The 23,101-nt window shown below is 45.5% G+C and overlaps 1 protein-coding gene across 1 annotated transcript in view; it reads right to left on the bottom strand.

Annotated features, from left to right (window-relative positions):
* The window catches only part of CA14 (carbonic anhydrase 14), a 329,457-nt gene extending 309,864 nt beyond the window's left edge, over positions 1 to 19,593 (bottom strand). Inside the window, exon 1 of the mRNA XM_069652164.1 lies at positions 18,967 to 19,593. Coding sequence (XP_069508265.1) covers positions 18,967 to 19,057 — 91 coding nt within the window. The 5' untranslated portion in view covers positions 19,058 to 19,593. The remainder of the gene's footprint in view (positions 1 to 18,966) is intronic.
* Between the last annotated feature and the right edge of the window lie 3,508 nt (positions 19,594 to 23,101).

Here is a 23,101-nt window from a genome sequence, read left to right as displayed (position 1 = left end):
ATTAAGGAGAGATACCTAGTTTCCTATTCTCAAAGAGGTAGAAGGGACCACATCACACTCCAGAACAGAGTATTTTTTAAGGGATTCCTGCGGCTAGCCCAAAGAAGGCCAAAAAGGATGCGAAACACACTCCAAAATGGAATAAAATAGAGATGAGGTACTTTTACTAGAGACAGTAAGGAAGACGATCGTCAAAATTGTTGTGCACATTTGTTTGGGGTTGTAAAAATATTAGTGTAGAAAGTTGACATTTTGTGTATTAGTTGTCATAAAATAGGTTGTAGGTTGAAACTATAGAACAATAATAATAATTCAACTGATTATCAGACCCTAAAAACAAGCGATTGGCGTCAATCATAGGATGGAAGCAGTTAAGAAAAAAATGACGCAAAATATGATTCTTAGATTGTTACTAATAAAAGCAGTATTGTAAGAATCATATGAAACCATAAACGAAGAATCAAAAACAATATTATTGTGTAGGCTTGAAAATTGTTTGGAGAATTATTTTTGGGAAATGGGTGGCGACTGATAGTGCTTGCCTGAATTGATTGTTGTGATACTTATATGCTGCATACTCGGTGAAGATTACAAAGGTTACAAAAAAGGTTAGCTATTTTAGAGCTGTGGAAAATATATCAGAGCGAGAAAGACGACCCGCCTGAGAAGGAGTGGATGCTTAATCAGCAAAAAGGGGAGGGCACAGCACCCACGGCTCCTCTTTCTCCTCCTGGAAACAATAGTACAACTGAGAACAAACAGGGATTGTATCCTGTAAAGGAGTTAAAAGCAGTGGCGGGGTATGTTAATCGGACATAAGCGCCCCCTGCTTATAGTAGTGAATATAATATAGAAGAAAGCAAGAGTAAGAATGCAAATATACAGAAAGAGATAGAAGAAGAAGAAGAAGAAGCCAAGAGACAAAAACGAGAGAAAAACAGAGTAAGCAGAGTGACAGTAGTACAGAACGAGTGGGAGGACAGATATTGCTCAAATTAGACGGAAAGGGTATTGACGATGTTAAAGAAAGAGAAGAAAGAAAGGAATAGGAAAAGAGGGAAAAAGGAATGAGAAAGGTATACAAAGGGAAGAAGGAAAAAGAGAGGAAGTGAAAGGAAGAACGAAGAAGGTATGAAGAATAGAGAAAAGAGGAGAAGAAACGTGAAGAAATAGAAACACAAAGATTGAAAGAACATAGGATGCAAAGAAGGCGAGAGGAGCAAGAGCAAAGCGAGATGAGAAGAAGGAAAGAAGAAATGAGAAGGATCACAGCACAAAGGGATGACAAAATAGACCACATTGTTAATAGATGTGTAGTACCAGTTAAAGAACAAGAATGATGGGAAGAAGAGAGAATGCCACAACAGCACCACAAGGAGCTGCATGAGATACTTAGAATACAGACATGGGCAGGGGAACTATATAGGCAACTGAAGGATAAAGATGCTTATGAGACCAAAGGGAGTATTGAAGGATCTCCACCAAAGGAAACAGGAGGTAGATCAGATGACGTAATGATGGAAAAGCATAGAACTTTGTCCTTAAGTAGACTAGATCTTGATGACGAGGAAAGGGATAACCGCCATACCAGTTGGGGTATAATGATGTCAGACGAAGAAAGGGAAGAAAACGAGAGGGCGCATGTGTTTTTTCCCGATAGATCTGAACATAGAAAGAGGGATAAAGTGGTCAGATTTAGAAGACCATAAAGAAAAAACACTAGAACCTATACCACATTCCAAATGACCTCAAGTACGGTCGCATAGCACAGGGGGTATATCCAAGTAGATTGAGGTCATTGCCAGGGCGAAGACAAATGGGTGAAACTAGCCCCACCTGGAAGATAAGGAGCGTAGGTGGATACTATTGTAGACCATGATTTACACAATTCCCGTTATTAGAGAATGGGTGAGGATGACCACAATATATACCCTGGCCACAAATGGATGAAGACAATTTGAAATGTAAATTAGCTAGTTTGGCTGCAGGTGGGGGAAAATGGATTTATGAGCTAGAAAGAATGACAGCAGGAATGACATTAGCAGTGGGTGCCATAAAAGGCCTACTAGCAGCCATTCTAGGGGAGTGAGCTGATGACATTTGGAGATGAGCAGGATATGCGAGTGTGTCAACGCAAAACACAACACATGACGGAGCACCATTTAATAATTTGTGCTCTAGCACCTTGAAGCATGTGTCTTGTGCTAGATGGAATTGCAAATAAAAATCTCAGACCAAATAACTAGACAGACTCAAGGAATATGGCAAAGTACTACTTTATTCTCATTCAATAAGCATGGTGAACTGATTGCCATCGAACTAATGCATGCACACTCCCACACAAGCTTGCTCATTCAGGGGTTTTATACCCCCATGTACACCATCTATGATGTCATCCTGCCAAATCATAAAACATATCGAAGAGAGGGATTGGTTAGGGGAACATACCTACTTATAGAACATATAAGGATGAATACATCATAGGCTGCCCCTTATCTGAAGGACAAGCCTTGAACTACCTCTAAATACGTATAGTACTGAATATAGCAGACAAAATAACAGCGGATTGGTCTATGCAACATCGTATGCTAGGTTGCCCCTTAGACTCACTGATTGGTTGGCATACTATCCCAACCTGGACTTTCAGCTCTTTAGCAGCAGGTATGTGAAACGAAACCTAGGCACTTTGAATTGCATCAGATTACTCCCCGTTCTCCCAATTAATCCATCATCCCTCATCGGTCAGCCATAAGCCAAAGTCTTCCATCTGTAGTTGACCTTGTAGCCTGCTCCCTGTCCTGGAACAGTCAAAGGGGTATGGACACACGAATATCTTCATCTGAGGCTCTAATGAATAGCCCTTGTTTTCGACTTCTGAATCACGTGTGAAGAGACCACAAATTTGCCCATTTCAGTCTTCTATTTATTACTATTTAATTCAATTATGCTGTGTGTCGTTGCTCCTCTTGGCCTGTAGAGACTTCCTCACTCTATCTTGCATAGACTTTGTACTCCTTTAATTGTCCAATACTTTGGCTCTTGCAGATGTTTTCCTCTTCCTTAACCTAAAAGGAATGTCTCACATTCAGGGCTTATCCGTATAACTCCCCTTGTTCCTTGCAATAATTCTTTAAAATAGTATCCTTGCTCCTAGGCCAACCTCGACTCATCGCTGTTTTGCACACAAACTGTATTTCCAGCATCTCCTGATTCTGCAGCCCTGGTCTGTCTCTAAGGTACCTTGGTTGAATTTAACATGGGCTGGTGTCCATTTTCCTATCATGGCCGTCCTCGACACACTATATATTTCTCTATAGCACGCTTCTATATGTCTCATCTAGCTTGTGTTACTGCACATTTACACTTATGTACCAGTAAGTTACTTCATTCTTCTTTGTATCCATGATTTCTTTAGCTTTAGGTACATGTTTCTCGTGGTGCTTCAGTTACATTGTCACTCTTAAGTATTTTCATATTGTTTCAACATAGTCTCATATATCTTCTTCATGACATCATTCTGCCCTCATCAGATTACACTTAGAGCTCCATGATGTCCATAGGTACATGCTGACATCCTTCTATGCAGCATCCTTCCACACTTTTAGTGTGTGGGTACATTCTATGTGGCTGCCTGAGTGCATAACGTCTCTCATACACTTGATGCGGTCATGGGATTACACAAGGTGTCCCAACCATAGCCCTTCATCTGCTGTTCCAATATGACGGTGGTGAGGGGGAAGGAACTACTGAGAAAGCATTCACCTGCTCCTCTATATATTGTAGGGCAGATGTATGGAGGGCACTTAGAGTACAATATCCTGACACATCAGACATGGGTGTGATTATAACAAGGAAAATTGGCAAGGATGAAGATCCTGTTGCTTTTATTCAGGAGATTCAAGAGCGTTGGCATCTTGAGACGAGGGAACCGTGGGATAAAACCATAGCATTATTTTTTCATATTTCAGGTCAGGGATTGCCCAAGCCAGTGCAACAGCAGATGAAAAAACATGTAGGGATGGAAGCGAAGCCATTGCAGAATTACACGTGACTATTTTACATCATTGTTGATTGTTACAAGAGAAGAATAAAAAATAATCTGAGAATAGAAAGCAGGAGGAAGCAAAGTTAATTCAGAAAAAGTTGTCAGAATTTGCCATAGAGGGAGTATTATTGACGAGCAGTAGAGGAAATGGACCTAGAGCATGAGGAGGCAGATTTCAAAACCCTCAGGGGGGGGATTTAATGGAGGACAGCTGCAATAGTGCTGGAATTGTGTAAGGACAGGATATATGGCCCGCAGGTGTAGAGGTAGAAGGGGCATGCAGCAGAACTGGCAAGCTCCAAGAGGGAGTTGGGCTATTCTCCACAGTACAGTACAGAACCAATGGAATATTATGGCCAAGGTGACATGTAGTATCAGACGTGGGTGCCGCTAATACAGCAAACACTGCAGATCCCGCTGCAACCACAGTCACTTCAAGGGCCACCACAGCAAGCATCTCTACAAATACAACAAGTAGAGACACAACAACAGTACACTCTGATGCAACAATGCCACAATGGAAGGCGAATACAGGCCCCCCAAGCACCCACACCCAGGATAGGGAGTGTGACAGTAGTGGGAAGGAATCCTTCTACAGGTACAAGGATGAATTTATACCCACAATAGGAAAGCCCACAGAGCGGCCTGATGTGTTCAGTACTATCTGTGACACCAGGCCCACAAGAGGAATCAAGGGTGAGGGTAATGATAGGAGGCAAGACATTTTCATTCCTTCTAGACACAGGAGCCATGGTGGGCTGGATGGTTTCTCCCAGACACATACACATAAATAAAGCACACACACAGCCAGCATGCAGCCCAACTGGCCAGGACCCATGGGGGCACGGGCTACACAAACAAGACAAAACAGAATGGAGACAAGACAAAAGGAGTCGAGAGATATCGGAGCCAGTAGATCAAACAGATCAGAGGGTGGTCGGAAGGCAGAAAGGTCAATCGAGTAAGTGAGTCTTCAAACGTGAGAAAACTGGTAAAACTCAATTGATTGCAATTACATTATACTGGTTTCCCAGAATATAAGGAATGTAAATGAAGAGTAAAAGTAATCAGGGTGTCTTAAATATTCCTCAGTGAAAACAATATTAAATGCAAAGGCACAAATACATTATGAACAGTAAGAGGGTCTAACAAATGCGGCTAAAGTACTGTCACCACTCCAAGGGCAAACGCTTCCACTATATTTCATGTGGGTGAATTGGCAGATTTAGAAAGTGGGGGTAGAATGCAGAGAAATTAATTCATGAATAGCACTGACAGACCAGAAAATGTATTGTTCGAACACAACCTGCAACTTGATTATAATATGCTGGACATATCAATCAAAACTAAACAATAGTTTCAAAAGAACTACTCAATGGCATTTGAGGCAGAGACTATGAATAAGGATATCTCATTTATGGATGCAAACTCTCGGGTACATTATTGATGTATTATCTGCTATTTATTATTACAGCTTGACAAATATAGAGTGCCTGAAAGGAACAGTATTGGATGTGCCAGTAACCTACTAACTGAATTGTCCCCCCATTTTAACACATATGTCTACCGTTGCTGTGAAGGGAAGTACATTTATCACTGTTAAGGCTTTGGAGAAGATGCTCATTTGGGGCAACCCTCAATCTAATCTGTTAACAAATATATTTCTTGTGCTAACTAAAAGTAAATAAGGGGTTGAGTCAAATAATAAAGTGGCAACATAATGTGGCATTCTATTGCCACGGGAAAGCCTAGGGGCTTATTTAAGCCTGACAGATGACCGGTGTTGCTGGGAACTAATCCCATGAAATACCATCGATGTTGTCCTTTTGAGTGAACATTATGTTTGTGAGGTTGGTGCAGAGCTATTAGGTTTCAAGAATGTGACACTTATTTCAAGGACTACAACAAGAAATTGTAGAAAGTTTACCAACTATGAATTGCAAGGATTGATAAATGAAGGCGAGCGTTTGATTAAGAGCAACTTGAATGCCCTGATGAAGACCTGTGGTTGATATGATATGGCATTTATAATGCGCCTGTACACAAGTGATTCTAGGTGCGACAAGACAAGTAGGGGGAAACATAGGGAAGGCAAAACAATGATCTTACTAGGCCCTGTGTCATTCAGATCGTGCACGTGAAGGTCGAAACACGTGTTTGCAGCGGCTGAACATTAAATAACAATTGTTTATTAGCCAGGTTTGGTTGATTTTTTTGTGAGAGGATTACTATATATCTAGTGTCTGGCACATTGGGAAGATACATCTGTTTGAAGCAATTCATTGATGTGACATTGGGCTTGGTATGGTATGGTAATGTTTATTTGTAAAGCCCCTAGACACAAGAAAGTGTTTCAAAGCACTCAAGGAGGGAGGGAACAAGGGGAAACACAACAGTCATTCAGGGCCCTTGAATTTCTGAATGATACAAATCTGCACAGGCAGAGGAAGTGTATATAATACAATTAACAGTGTAGATAACAGCAAATAGGTCTGACGACGATGGTGCAGTTTTTCCAAGAGCATTGAGGCGGACTATGCAAGGAGGGGGGACAAGGGAAGACAGATAGACACATCTTCAAGGCATGGTCTGTTCAGATAGTGCAATTGCACAGACGGTACAGGAGAGGGGGGAGAACAAGTGCAGTAGGGAGGGGGGGTCCCAATGCGCCCAGTCAGTAAGAAACTGGGGTAAGTTCTGAGAGATGCTACTCTCATGGGTAATTTACCAAGTGCAGTAGCGATGTGGCAAGTGCAAGGCCTGGAGGCAAGTGTGAGAGGACTGGTGAGGGTGCCAGGGACCTGTGAGACTTTGAGGTACACCCGGCAGCCAGTCAGCAAGCTGTCCGGAAAAGGAGGGAGAGAGAGGTATAGCAGGGTAGAGGGAGAAAGAAGCAAGAGGAGACGCGGAATGTCTTACGGAGATCAGGCTCAAGATGGAGGGCAGCAGGGAGGCTATTCCATAGGGATGCTCCAGCTGAGGATAAAGCTCTGCCCCCAAATCTCTGCTTGGAGAACCAGCTCACTCGCAGACGGTTAGAGGTGGATGAGTGGAGGGGCAGTATTTAGGTAGGCATCGTTGCAGATAGGTAGGTCTGAGGCCCCAGAAAGCCTTGTGGATAATGCAAAGGGTCTTGAACTTGATCCTTACAGCCACGCGGAGCCAGTGGAGGGATTTCAGCGCCAGAGAGATTCTGTCCCTGGGCTTGAGGCCATGGACAGGTCTTGCGGTTCTGTTCTGGATGAGTTGCATAGAGCGCAAAGCAGAGGCTTGGAGTCACAATCTAAAACCGATGCTGCCTATTCACCTTAAAGAAAGTAGAATTTGTCTAAATTACAAATTAGGTTCTTTCTTGTTTGAACATGGTGGTGAGCGCAAAGAAGTACTAGCCCTACCTTGTTTCAAAAATTTACTAAATTGCCATCTCCCCCAAGAGATAAAAGAGGTTGCGGCTTGGAGACATTTGCTGAAGGCATGAGTGATCTGGTTTCAGCAGTAGGTATTAAAATACTTGTGACAAGATTCTTAAAGTGTCACTATTGTTAGAAAAAGTGACAAATGACACATCAAGATTCTTTTCATTAATAACTCATGAACAAGGTGCTTTGTGTATAATGGTGTTGCAGAACCATATAGCCCTAGGCCTCCATCCTGGCCTCAAAAGGAGGCACTGGTGCGCTAAGTAAATCCAAATGTTGTATATCTTTCTCAAATTATGCTGACCGCCTTACCAATAGTATTCCCACCATTAGAACATCGTCATCTGTGCCACATAAAGAGAATACTTAGACAGGGAGGTCCCTTTGGTCATGGCTCACAGACCCAATTGAGCCATGAGGAGCCTCCATAATCGATGGAATCCTATTGGTGTTTGCCATCTTTTGGGGATTTTCTACTAATCAGATGTGTATTTAGTGTTTTGGAAAGCACACAGTGAAGTCTCGGGGAGGCGTGTGCGTATGAAAGCACCTGAGGAGGTGTTTGGAAATTATAGTAGTTGCTTGGAGCTGATTTTTGAGAACATTAAACAGTCTGTGGCTTGTTGATGCTCATCCCAAGGGGGTGGGGGTGGGGGTTGGATCTGTCAGGGGGCAAAAGGCAAATGTATGCTTAAGGAATGTTGCTCAGAAATATAATTGTAAGTGAATTTAATGCAACTGTGAAAGGTATGATGAATTGAGCGAGATTAGACCTCAATATTAGAATTAGGTGTAGTGCCACTGAATACAATTTTGGAAGTGTGTCTGCAGGCTGAATGGAGAAGGGCGGCTTGGCAACTAGCATGTATGTACTCATACATTTGCAATCTGCTGTACCGGCAAATGATTCAGAGACTTTACTTCAAACAAATGTTGCATGAACAGCATTAAGGCTTCGTTGTTTTCAATGGGCACATACTTTTGGTTTATCTCATGCGGATTCGAAACTGAGCTTGAACGTCTAGGTTTGCCTGTCTCTACAGGGTCAGCTGTTGTGTTAATTGGGAAGACTGAAATTCTCCCTGGTGGGGTCATGGAACATTTGTTGCATTTAGTCCAACGTACTGGAAAGCGTATACAGGGTTAGTGACATTTAGGAGTGGGGGATCACAGCCTGTGATTGCATGGGGACATGTGTTCTTTGTGTGTGTGTTCATCCTGCAGTGCTGCTTTTAAAGATGTAGCCAACCAACGTCACCCAAGATAGAGCCCTGCGTCTGTTTTACACAACACCTGTCAGTTCCCTTTATGGGTTCAAACAGTGTTTGGAAGACACTGGCCCTCTTAAACAAGTTCTAGGCGCTTTGGGGAATCGTCTGCATAGGCCGCTCTTCCCCAAACTTCCTCCATGTGCTGCAGGTGTCTCCATGGGCAAAGGGACTAAGAGTTGTTGAAGGGTGGAACACTACAAGGCTGATAAGGTGCCATGACTGCTGTGGGGAGGTTGGGTGGGGTGCTCAAATAGTACTATGGAAGTACCAGACCACAGTCAATAAAGAAATGTTGGGCTTTGTTACATTGCATTCACTCTGAACTGACTTCTCTGTAGATCTTCCTGCAGGAGGAGAACCTGGGAATTGAGGGTGAATTTCTAAGCTACATCAGGGGCTGAGGGAGAGAAAGGGTTTGGCAGACTTAAGTTGACCATGCTTAGGATACCCCCACAAGACACATGCGCAGTAATAAGGCCCAGGTGTACATTCCTATTCAGGGTCTCTTTTTCAGTCTGGCAAAATGGCAGCTGTCCGGGTGACTGGTTATTCAATGCACCAGGGTAAGCACTTCCCCATCAATGCTTGGAGACTAACTTTTAAATCTCTTCCTATTTGTCTGTTTTGTTTTTTCCTTTGCATTTAAAATTCAGAGACGCATATGAGCTTTTTTGACTTGTCGGATCAGCATAACATTTCAAATCAGGGTGGTTAGTGGTATCCGGCGGCAAACGAAGCAGTGAGTGTGAAGTTGGGTGTGAGTTCTACTACTAGGATGTCCCTTCCAAAGTGCAAACATTGAGTGATTAGAAATGGGATGGGTGCATAAGAAGCTCCACGTATCATGCATGATTGTCTTTCGCATTGTGTCTTGAAGCCTCCATGCTACAGCTGCAAAACCCAGAGATTTGTGTAGGCTCCCTTTGTAAAGTGAAGCAGGTGGGCACCACTGTTAGTCAGCCAGCTACCAAAACAATACAAACCATCTAATATATTTCGGGGAGCACTGCAGAAAAGGTCCGTGGCACCTTGGGTGACATAGACTATACAAAGAAACCCTGAAAAGAAACTTTCAGAGAGTTGTGTGCTCACAATGGAAGCTGAAACGGCTACTCTCATTAATCAAACCTTAAAGTAGCCCTTTTTTTAAATTATACTGCAATTGAACTCGGTTTGTGGTCAGGTTTTTTTTAATTTGGGATTTTTGAAATCGTATTAAGCAATATGGTTCGTACATACTGTTGGCTGTTCGTGTTGAAGATATTGTGTAAACCGCAGCAAAACCGTTTTGCAGGCAACAAGATATACAAACCGTATTGCTCAAGACGATTTTTGGCAAGGTGGTTCCAATGTGGTGAAAACACATTGGACAGAAAGATTGCCCTGATGATGGTGAGATGTCCGAAATCCATAGAGAGCGTACGCACACATTTTTCGCTGGATAAAAATCACAAAGTAAAAAACCTGACCACAAACCTAGTTCAATTGCATTATAACATTATAATTAAAAATGGACTACGTTAAGGTTTGATTAATGAGAATAGCTGTTTCAGCAGCCATTGTGAGCACACAGTTCTCTGAAGATGAAGCTGCAGTCATACTCGTTGCACTCGATTCTTCTACAATGATTTATATTTTTTCATATTGTTTTATTATATGATTCGTGTACTTTTCAAGTCATCTATATAAAGCAGAATATTATTGTGGATCTGGAAAGTCAAACATTAACACACACCTGCAGCAATGAGGGATGGAAAGATATGTGGACATGTGCCTAAATTGTAAACCAGGATCAAATCCTGGATTCACCATTATCCAAATTGTGTGATCCTTGACACATCATTTTATTTCACTGTGAATTATCTACCAAAATTGAGCTCCTAGAAGTGAACCAGTTCACAGTCTATGCAATTAAATAAAAGCCTAACTCACGGTTGACTTGAATATAGCGTAACAGTGATAAATACAAAAAAAGGGCTTGTGGATACTGAAAATATTTTCATTGTTGCAACACATTTACCATACAAGGTGATTTTTCTGATTGCTGAGAGGAGTATCCGTAAAGTAAAATTGATTTTACAAAGTTTAAGATCTAAAAGAGGCTACTGGATCTAGTTAGATTTCAATTGAAATAAAAATTATTGAAAAAAACAGTACAAAGCAACAATAAATACTTTTATGGTGACATAATCGAATTGATTGTCCTTTAGACAATGAACATAAACATTCAATAATGAAAGTAATTTTTTTGCACTATTGTTCTCCTATTTGTGTATCTACTTACTACTTTAAAGTAATAAACATTACTGCTATCATTTACATGTTAAAAAAAATAGCTTTTATATTACAGCTAGTGGACAAGCCCATTTATGCAGGCCAAAGTGCAGGTTTTCATTGACACAGTAGGACCACTACATATCCTAAGCCAACAGCCCCCTCTAGAGGTGACAACAGGCGAAGCTACTGCATCAGACAAACATACATCTGGCCTTTTATTATATCGTTAGATGATTTTACAATGTTGGGGCGCAGTTGCTGTATGGGCTTTGCATGTTCTAGCCTTTCACAAACGTAGCTATATTGTCTAGAATCTGCCGGGTCAGGGCCTTCCTCTCATTTTTCAAGGATCCAAAGTGGTGGCCAGGGCATCTCCTTGGCTCATGGCTAGATTTCGCCCAGATTTGAATTTAGTGGACTTGTGTACGGATTCGTGGCATGCATGGAGGGATCGAAGCCAACCTACTCAGACACAGAGAGCTGTGGAGAGACCGGGCCACTATTTCTGTGGAGGACCGTTGAGGCAGACGGCACACTGATCTGGTGGACTTCACTGCAGAAGTGCGTGTCGTCATCATTATCAAGAGGGCGTTGGAGGAGAACCCGCCATTGACCTGAGTGGGCAGATGGAACACATTTGGATTTGGGGGGGAGGACCGCACCACGTGCGCCCTAGGCTGGGGTATGTGAGGTGGACATCGCAGATTCCTGCTCTCCTCTTGCCAACTCCAGGGCTGGCCTAGAAAAGTAGAGATGGGCATTGATTCCTTGCAAGTTATCACCTGGGAACTGCCATAAAAAGTGCCCAGTCTGATCAGTCCTGCCTCCCGTGATAAGGAGCAGGTGCGGGTGCACTCGGGCATGCTTTCAAGGCCAGAGCTCGGCCGTGATTAGGTATCACGAGCAACCTCTGATCCCACAACCCCTTATCAGTGCTCCTTAAGAAACTTTGATGGTAGTTTCTACCGGGCCTGTCTCCCCGTGTATTTCCTTATTTATATTTCATTTGCACTGTGCCAACTGCAAAACAGAGTGACCTCGTGGTTTGGTGACCAGATATAAAAAGTTAAAAAACGGAACAGGGCAACTAACATAAAATAGGACTAACTCTTGAAATTGGCTATCAAGGCACTACACTTCAGTAGCGATTGGAGGAGACGGAGGTTTAAGTGTTACTGGTGGAATAAACACATATTATAATTAATTGATCACAAACTACCACTATCTTAATTCATAAAATGCAGCATTTCTTCTGTGTGAGATTGTGCATTCCTGCCTGCCAGCTATGAAGACCTACTACCAAAAACCGGGACCTCTGCAGTTTCCAGTGGAAAAATAATCTTGAATAAGGGGGACAGAGCACCAAATACCTGGTCAGTCCTGGCAAAATCAGGACGTCTGGTCACCGTACTTCGTGGCACCCCGAGAAGGGAGGAGGCCTGGGGAGAACTACAAGGCAAAGGTGGATTACACAGAGGCGATCATTCACAGGTCTTGGCCCAATCAGATCAGAGTCCCTGCGAGGGAGGAAACGGGAGAGGTTATACCGAACAAGTGCTGGGTGGGAGGCGTAAGTGTGAGGGCTGGAACTAACAAGAGGGCAGAAAACTAACATACAAGCAAGATACAGGCATGGAAAGTCAGCGGGGCAGCAGAACACATGTGCTTGCGAGTGCTGCCATTCAAGCTGGGCAAACTGTTTGAAAAGATTAGCTTTGCGTTTTCTTCCTGAATCGAGAGCGGCTTTCTAGTCTTGGTGTACCTGGAGGCAGGCGCCACCTACACTAATTGGTTGTTGACCTTAATGCTTCTTCTTCAAACGTGTAGTTAGTTGGAGGAAGAGGATCTGGCGCTTCTGGCGGGGATGTGTCTTTTGATGGGGGCAGAAAAGTCCCCCCCGAGCTCCGCAGTGGGGCGCATTGTGAAGGGCGCACAAGGATTTGCTTTTGACTCGTATTTTCCAGGGGAAGTGAGTGCAGGCTCTTCGGGGCTGGGGTGATGTGGTCTTGTATTTTGTGTTTTAATACACGCCTGTAGAGGAGTTATTTATTTATTTATTGCATTCATTGACAGCACCCAAACCCATAAGTATCACAGCGCTGGTAAACTTGGTGACAGGAAGAATCACACATGGAACATAACAAATATACATACATACATACAGAAGGTAGGGATGAAGGTCTCTCCTGGTCAGACTAGTCATATTTGTCGAACAGCCAGGTTGTGGATAAGGGGCTTCGGGGGCCGGGGGGTGGGGGAGGGGGTCAGATGCAAACTATTACAGTAGTCCCAACTAGTTAGAGCCATAACGCTGTACCCTCAACTTTTTGGGGCTTGTTCAAAAGCAACAGGCTTCTCTTAAGCATGTGCAGGTGGACATGACATGCTTTGGAGAGTTCCTGATCTGCCCACTGGAGGAGAGTTGAAAGTCAAAGATGCCTGGTGTTGGCTTTGGCGCCCAGTGCAGGAGTGGGGCCCACTGTGGGTGGACAGATAAGGGGGAGGGGGGCATGCAATGCCCCTGCCTCTGAACAAGAACGCTGTGTGTGCTGCACTCGCTCTCAGGTGCTTATCGCCTGCCCAATCTTAGATGGAGAGCAAACATTTAGTGGTGGTGGGTGAAGAGCACCCAGACATTTGAAGGTGGAAGGCAACCTGTGTGACGTCCGCATGTAGCTGAACAGGTGTAAAGAAGACGCTCAGCGTGTCTGTGAGAGGCTTCATGGGGCAATGAAAGAGGAACGGGGGAAGGTCTGGGCCTTGGGGGGCCCCCCGGTGGTGACAGCGAATGGCTCGGAGAAGGGACAGATTGTACCCACGCAACTCTGCTTTGCCGGGAAGAAGTGACCCACGAATGCGCTGCTCGCTCTGTCTCAGCAGAGTTTGCAAGTCTGTGCAGCAGGGAGCAGTGCCTGACAGTGTGGAAAGCAGAGGGGACACGGCAAAGAGGAGCAAAACACGGGACATGTTCATCTGCCATAGAAAGGGAGGTCTCCTTGTGCATTAGGGTCGGATTCCGTGCGATTGGGGGACATGCCCTTGCGCTGGGCTGCAAAAGTGCAATATGTTTGCTGATTCCAGATGGTCCTGGGGGATATCACTCCAGTGCATGCTTTGCTGTGCATTTGCAGTGTAGAAGACACAACTGCAGGCCCATTCCACAGCAGTGCAGTCCAGAGATGCCTGTACTCTCGCCCTGCAATGCTTTCTGCCCCCCAACCTCCACCCCGACATCTTATTAGTAGGCTGTACATGCTCATCAATTAATAGACAGCTGCCTACGCTAGTTCCACAAAGATTGGAGAGTTAGGACTTTACAGAACTTTGTTGATTCCAGAGTTTCGTGATGTACGTCATGAATCGATGTCTTGCCTATTTATCAATAACCATTGAGCTATCTTTCCACACCAGCTCCACTGTCTGTTGGCACCTGTATAATAGATGGTGTCGCCCACCTGACTGCTACAATCTTCAGCAACATCTCGATGAAAGGGCCGTGGTCACTAAACTGACATGAGTCCAGAGTCCCGGCTTCCTCACGCGGCCAGCATGTGTGCTCGTGGGCACATCTCTCTGTGCTTCAGTTCCATTATCTGCTAAGCCAAGCCATACACAGAAATGGCCCAATCCCCAATACCTAGCACTAGATTAAAATATCGGCCAGTTATAATTAGATCTTCAAGTCTTGACACACTTGTAGTTTATAACTTTCCTGTGGTGAGGGGGGCAGGGGGCGCCCACTCCACTGGTATGTGTAGATCTAATGTTCAGGTGGCACAGACTCCCGCCCTGGCTCATTAAGTCCAAAGGTAATGGTGTTCAGAATATCAAGTGTGGAACTTTGGTGCTCTTCTGAGGTTTCAGAGCTAGAAAAGAGTACCTGCTGCTACCCCACGTTAAAGGAACACTGCAAGTAACACAGGACTTCCGGGTTCATATAGACGAACGAGGCTGAAGCTCAACGTACTTTGCAAGGTCGCAGAAGTCAGTGGTGATTTGCGAAAGACTTCATATCATGGCTGCAAGGTCCTTTTTCCCTTATAGTGCTTGGTCACCTATATGACCCGTCTCCTCTCCGTGCCACTTAGATACTTGGGGCCTCATTTGAGTGTCAGGGGAATGCCAACAGACACGGAATGACCTCCCTTCACCCCATTGAAGCATCCCTTTCTTGAAAGAAGATGCAGTCAAAATGTACATATTAGGGGATACTGAATATCCTGCATCATCCAATGACCAGCATCTTTCGGGTACACATAGTCACGATGCAGGTGGGTTCATACTGTGGGGGGAGCTCCCCCCCAATCTGCAGGCTTCAGCAGTTTCATGAAGGCCACTTCCAACGCCAGGTGCCGGCCTCGAAACGTGGGGAGACTCCTGCCCGCCCGCCCGCCCTCCAGCAATGAAGCAAAGGGACAGAAGGGGGGGTTCACCCCAAACCTGCCAGTAGAGAGTGAGCTGCCATGGACTGGGAACCAAAAGAGGCCCTGGAAATCATTTTCAAATTGTCCCCACAGTACACATTTTCAGCAAACCCAGCCCTTATTTCATGGGAACATGTGTAAGTACCCCACAAGAGAATCCGGGGTGCCGAGGCCTACAGAGACATTTCCTGAGCCCCCCCCCCCCTATAGGCCAGCCCACCCCTGCAGGAAGGCAATCTTCGAAGCAGACCTCCTTCCTCCATGAAATGTGTAAGCGGCAATGGCTTAGCTTACACTTTGTGCCTGCTCTGGCGAAAGGCCCTTTGGTGTCAGAACTCAACTGTAATAAGCGATAAACCTACGGTTAAAGACTAACCGTAGAATAAAATTAAAGCCAACACTGCTGACACATTAACTCACCCTTCTGTTTTCGTAAGATGTTAACGCGTGTTATTAGCACTTGCGCTTTCTTTATATATGTTTCATTCGTGTTCTGTTCTTTCATCGACAGAAATGACTGCGTGCTGATTTACTTCAATGAAATGACATTGTAGCGATGTAATTTATACATATATGCTAAAGTGCGTCCCCGTGCTCCAGATAAGATTTTGAAGTGGGAGTATTTTACTTCCTATTTTTTAAAGTAGGGAGTAACATTTTTTTGGGGGGGAGTACAAATGTAAGTCCAATTCCCATTTGGAGTATTTTATAAGCCAGTAAAAATATGTTATAACTGTAAAAAGGGAATGTTTTTGTAATCATTATTCACTTTGGCCTAGTTATTCATACACATTAAACGATACATGTGTATTTCTTCTGATCAGGCAGTAATAATAACAGTTTCTTCCTGTGGTACTACGTGCCCTACTGGTCCAAACATGTCCATCGAGCTGTGTGGGTGAAAGAAAGGGCCCAAGCTCCTACACGTCTGTTTCCTACTTTTGTTGGGAGTATTTTTACTCCCTATTTTTATTTTTTGGGAGTATTTGCCTATTTATAGGGAGAAAAAGTGGCCAATACTGCCCTTATCTGTTAGGCGGGTGCGCTCTATTGTACTCACAGGGATAGTACAATTGTCAGAGAGTTTAGTGACCCTAAAGTGAAGAAAGGACAAAAGGTCCCGTAAGAGGTGCCAATGGAATATCCCTTGTATTGTTGTCAGGGATTCTTTTATTCATCATACTGCATCATCACTTTTAATACGTTGTCCCCCACTCGCTTTAAGGCATGACATCTACCTGACATCTTCAAGACATGTAGAATGTGTATTGTGTGAACACGCACGTGCCTTGTAACGGGTTGCACACACATATTTAAAGGAGGTTAAACAAAATCAAATTCAAACTGGTTTAGAATAAGGAGTAATGCGCATATAGATTCCTGCTCACCTGAATTTAATGAATGGCGGAAGGGCACTCAAAGTCTCAGCCTCCACCAATGACTGTGAAGGGTCAGAGGAAGCTCCGAACAACAGAACTGGAAACGCTACTCATGCGTTCAATTCATTGTGTAAGGTGTATTCTGTTCTGGAATCCACCTGTCCACTGAATGCTAGCTCTGGCAGCAGGGATTCTGGCGTCACAGTGCAAATGCAATAAATGATTACAGTTGGAAAAAAATGTCATTGCCATATTGCAGGTGAGCAGTGATGTCAGTTCTAGACTTCGATATAGTGGATAAAGTAACCCCTACTGTAGCGTTATGCACCAGTTCCACTGGTAACACCGGGGGGTAACGGCCCGGCGGCCTGAGTTAACAGGCCGAGCGAATTGAGGATAGTTAACGAAGACAACGGGCCATTACCATCCCCCAGTGTTGCCTGTGGAATGGGTGCATAACGCCATTAGCACCCCGAATTACCAAAGCAGTAATCTGGGGTGGTAAAAAAAAAGGTTTTTCATTATTTGAATGGGATGCCGCACACATACGGTTCAATGAATGAAATCCTTTCTAAGATGGCTGCCATGGTTGTGGAAGCCCTACGGAACCCCTCTTCCATTTCCATGGTGGTCTGCAAATCAAAATTGTTACGCTGTCACCGCAACAATCAGGTAAGTGGGGCTAGGGACAAATGGTAAAAAAAAAGAAACGGGAGGGTGGGGTGAAGCTGGTGCTGCAGAGTGGGAGAGGCAGCCGGCGTGTTCTATGGAACGCGGGCTAAGATCAGAGGTTTTAGCCCGCGCTCTGCATAACCCGATTGGTTGCACCCCTCGCCGCTAGTGCACATTATAGGGATACTGCAAATCACAGATGCCTTCCGGTCATGGAACTCCGAGGTGACATACAATATCCTTTTTACGTGCAGTAAAGGATATTTTATTCACTCTTATACATGGCCAGGCACTGTCATCCCCTTTAATACCTGGCCTCTTGTGTAATGTAATTCAAGAGACCTTCCAGTTGCTGATACATGCCACCTGTTTGGATTTTTCTTTAAACGAATACGTCTCTTTCAATGCGCAATAAAACAATAGTTTAAGCAGCTTAAAAAATACATGCAAACAACGTTTTCTTTTCATACTTCAAAATGAGCAATAACATGTAGACTTTTGCTTTCATGTGTCAAACTTCCGCATTGCACAAAATAAACACACTGGGCCTCATTAGGACCCAGGCGGTAAGGGGTTTACGCCGGCGTAAACCATGGCGCACCTTACCGCCTGAGTACGAGTTCCCATAGCGCCATGGTGATTTTAACGCCTGCTTTTAGCAGGCGTTAAAATCCATGGCGCTAAGGGACCTTGTTGTTAATTACGCCACCGTAATTTACGGTGGCGTAATTAACGCCTTCCCCACTCCCATTATGCCCTATGGGGCCAGAAATGGGAATGGGGAAGGGTAAATGGGGATTGGGGACTTACCGCCCCGCCAACCTCGGAATGGGGCGGTAAGTCCGCCAACCCCCATGGCGGAGTTGGCAGCTTTGCGCCATGGACCATGGTGCAAATAGCGCCATGGTCCTCCGCCAAGGTCGTAATGAGGGCCACTGCCACAAACAGTTCCTTAACAGTTATTGGCTGTAAAGTGTCACAGAAAACGATTGAACAAGAAAGGAACTTGAAAAAGCTGTGCCTTTAATGGAGTGCCGCAGTGATCAACTATTGCATGCAACCCCTGACATTAATGATTCATGCAATTTATGCGCCGAAAAACGGGGATTTGTGCGCAATTCTGCCCGCAAATTCCTGTTTCACAAATGGGGATTTGCGGCCAGAATGGCGCACAAATCCCCGTTTTTCGGCGCACATATTCCATGAATCAGCCCCTAAAAGTCAACAGTTGTAAACTGCTAGGAAGCGCGCGCGACGCCAGGAGTTAGAATCTGTTGCGGGCTACTGCTATAAATTAATACTTGCTACCGTTACCATTAAATTATGGCCAGGGAATTATAAGACTATACCAATGTTGTATGCAACATAAACTCAGCATAGCATGGCAAATGCGACATGTATAATAAATACACATGGCAAGTTGTCATGCAACACGTGACATGAGATAGCATAACACATTTTGCCAGTGAGGCCACTCACCATCGCTGCGAGCTGGCACCCAGAAGATGGCCTGCCAGAGAACTAAAAGTGCCAGCATCCTGTGAGAAAGGCCGGTGGCTGCAGGAGGCATCTCTACGAGTTTGCAGATGGCACCAGCAGTCCGTCACTGCCAGCCGTGCCGGGCGCGAGGTGGTGCAGGTCAGGGCCGCACTGGTCCCCCTGGCATCCAGCAAGCAAGTGCTGAAGTTTTCCTCTGTCCTCGCAGCTTTCCCCACCCACCGCTTTTCAGATTTTTTTTTTTCACTCCAAAGCTCAGACTGCCACACAATTGGTATTCAAGCGGCAGGGGCGCGCGATGTTAACCCATTGTGGTCCAGGCGCTTCCCCATAAAAGTCCCTTAGCACCTCGTGCCGTGCGGGAGCGTGGAGCAGTTATTGTCGCTGTGTGCACCTGTTAAGCTTCGGCAGAGAAGCACTGAGCGCTCATTGCCAGGGGCCTGCCAGGGCGTGGTGGATCCTCCTGGGCCCCTGGACTTTATTTAGGAGCTCTGCTGGGTCTGTAGCGGCCCATCAGCCCCCCCCCCCATTACTCGGGGTCGGTGGAGAATGGCCGTGTGGTCCTTTGGACTGCAGTCCTCTTTCACTGGGGCTTCCTAGACCCGCTCTGCGCTTCCGTTCCAGGAATGTTTACCTCAGCACTTCGGCCGGCGATGCGCGGCAGATCACATGCCAGCGGCCGGTTACCCATCTGGACCTCTGGACTGCACGCGCTGGCATCGGCGGCGGAACAACCGGGCGCCTTCCCTGTGCCGCGCGCGACTTTCACACAGTCTTTCGAAAGTTAACCACCCGATAGAATGTGTGTACCACTCAATACAAACAATTACTTTCACATTTCGACTTATGATCCCAATTTTAACATTCTGAAAGGGGATCACCAATAGTTTTTTGATCAAGAGTGCATCATTTTTTGACTCTATTGACACAAGCATGATCACACACGGACACCTGCTGCAATACACATAGGTCCCTATTCATGGAATTATCTACGCGTAAAATAGGGACTTTGCACCCAAACTGCGCGCAAAATCCTGTTTGTTGATTCATAGAATCGACTGTGTGGTGCCTTTTTGTACTATGCAGGGATTTCGGACAGGCTCAGCAGATGTCTATGAGCGGTCGAGTGGCTTGCGCGAGACACCACACAGAGCGTGGGCGAGGCCTGCGCAGAGGGTTTAGTCAGGGGCGGAACTCGTAAAATGACGAAGAACAAGTGGGCATTACAAGTGACCGGCCGCAAGCAGCCCATAGCACGCCCACAAATGCGCACGACAAATAGTATTCCTGAATGTGACCGCGCAAACTCTCGCCTGTGAAATGCACATACAAATCCCTCAATCGCTCTGCCACCGAAGGCAGGCGTAAAGACATTTGCACACAGGAATCGCAGTGCAGAGGTGGGTTTGCATGTCGGGTTTATGGGTGCGTTTACACAGCCGGGGTTTTGATCTAACTTAGGGGCATGCATATGTAGTGTAGTGGGGTGCAGGAACAGTTTACGGGGCTTCCCACGCAGATTTTCCGAGTTGCACCGAGTTACAAAGTATCATAACCATGTTGTTGCGGTGCCACTAACAGTTCCGGGGGACCCCGCACAGGGACCTGAGATGCAGGCCTGCTTGCGAGGGACCCCACGCCAGGGGAGTTGCTAGGTCTGGAAAAGTCCCGGGGCTAAGCGGATGTCGGAACTGTTGAGACTGGGGGCTAGCTAGCCTTTTGACTGTAGCTCCTGAGATTCTATCCGGGGCTACAACCAAAAGATCAGGGGCTATAGCCCCTTTAGCCCCCCTAGCAACGCCCCTGCCCCACGCACTGTTAGAAGGGTGCATCTATTCGCGCCCGGGGAGCACGAAACGGTGCCTGTTCTGGCTGTTTTTGCTTTGCGTGGAGACCTGTCGGGGGCGTTCCAGTCGTGACTTGCATACACAGTTTATTTGCGCAAACAATTCCATGAATGCGCAAAGTGCGCTTTTTAAATTGTACACGCAGGTTCACGCTGTGTTGTTCACGGCGTACGGCCCCTGCGGGATAAATGCACACTTTCCCATGATTCAGGGCCTTAGTGTCAGCTGAAATATAAATCTTACATAAAACCAAGTTTAAAAAGGCTAAATCACCTAGCGTGCACATACAATGTGCAAACTGCACACTTTTCCAGCAGCTATAAGACCACGTAATGTACAAATATTGCAATGTGAACATTTCACAAAAGAGGTTTACAAAAGAATGTGGAAATTTTGAAATGCAAATTAATCAGAAACCCATAAACCCTCATATTGGGGGCTTTCGGCCGTGAATAGGCTCAATATGAGGGATTAGGTTCTTCAAAAACCATTTTTAATAAAATGATAAATGTAGGAAGAACTATGAAAATGTCCCCCATTAAGGAATGAAACTTCGTAAAGTGATGTATAGGTTTCTGATTACTTTGCATTTAAAATTTTTCACGTTGTTTAGGTGCACATGTTAGGTGATTTTATCTTTTTAAACTTGGATTCTATGTAAGACTAGCAGGTGTCCCAGTGCTTTGCACAGTAATTCCTAGGGCTGAAGCGTGTAAGCGTGTAAGCTTGAAGTGCCGTACCCGTATGTGTACGACTGAAGCATGTAAGCTTCGTACTGTTGAGATGGCATACATTTATCAACTTCTGTTGTAAATGAAGTTCCTGTAATTATCATGAGAAATTTGCCATGATGTGACGGACAACGTAATTGCGGACGCTATTGAAGAGACATACACCCTTTCTTGTCACCCGCATTAGTACAAAAACACTGTTTTGTATCACCCGCATGACTTCAAAAGTGAGTGCCGCTAATGTCAGCTAGAATGCTGATAGTGTGGAAAGTTTATGAACAATGAACTGCTGACATTTTAATGATCTGCTGAATTTTAGGAACAATGAATGTAGAACTACGGCACAAAGGGGCATATGGCAGGGGTTAGAATTGCAAACTGCTTAAACAAAAAGAATCAGAAAAGGGTATATTTTATACTTGTTACATTATCTACATCATGGAACCTACCCACATGCCAATTTTCAGGTTTGTAGCATGTTGTGAAGTATGCTGACCCTTTCTAACAGACACACACACATATCCAAGTATTGCAGACCGCTTAAACGCTTAAAAAAAAAAATGAGGTGATTCCAAGATGGCGCCATGGGGAGGGCACCGTGATTCAATGCTCTCCAGAATCCCGGGGCCCTCGAACACACACCTGCACGCTGAGCTCTCCCTAGACAGCAAAAGCGGAACGTGGAATACCCGTGTAGAAGGGGGCTACCTGCTGCAGAACCTTGCACAAGATATAACGCCCCCCGCCCCTAGTGGGAGAAAAGTCGTTGCTCTGTCCAGGGCGCGGCCCTGCACAAACGCGGAGTGACAGCACTTCACAACAAGGAGATCAGTGGGGGCGGAAAAACTGGGCGCTCCGAATAAGGGAGGAGATTGAGCCCAGCAGAGGACCGCCTGTGACACAGACTTTGCACCCAAGCACCCAGAGTGGTGAGGAGCCTTAGCAAGTGGTGGAGACAGTCTTGAGGACGCAGAACCTCCGGTGGCGCAGGACATTCAGAGACCGACAAGCAGACACCAGTGAGTGAGCCACGGAAGGCTTGCCCTCTATCCCCCTTACCTCCCTCTCAATATAATAACGGTAAGCAGCTCTGGGGGAGGAGGAGCCTCCACCCGATCGGACCCCTCAGAGGGGATCAAAGGTTGCACAAGAAGAGAGAGACACAGGGAACCCCTCTGAGGCCATTGGGGAGGGGGTACAGTAAATCCAGCAGTGATCCAGGTGAGCGGCAGCATAGAATCCCCCGATTAGAGCCCGGGCCGGACCTGGGGAGACTCCAGTAGGAGTAACCAAGCCGGATTACACTGAGCGAGCAGAGAGAGAACCCGATGTAGAGGAAGTAAAGTGACTGGCCCGGGACCCGGAGGACCGGGGAGGGGGTCCATACGGAAGGAAAGGCCAAGAGAGGGTTGGGACTGGAGAGAGAGGCCTGATTCCCATGCTAGGGTGCAGTAACCCCCAAGGGAGACAAGTAGAAATGGAGAGGCCCAATCCATGTGCCCAGGCTACCGGGGAGCCCCACCCATACTCGAGGTGCCA

This window comes from Ambystoma mexicanum, chromosome 1p (assembly GCF_040938575.1).
Source record: "Ambystoma mexicanum isolate Mex_15411 chromosome 1p, UKY_AmexF1_1, whole genome shotgun sequence".
NCBI lineage: Eukaryota > Metazoa > Chordata > Amphibia > Caudata > Ambystomatidae > Ambystoma > Ambystoma mexicanum.
This window is presented reverse-complemented; position numbering and strand designations above follow the sequence as displayed.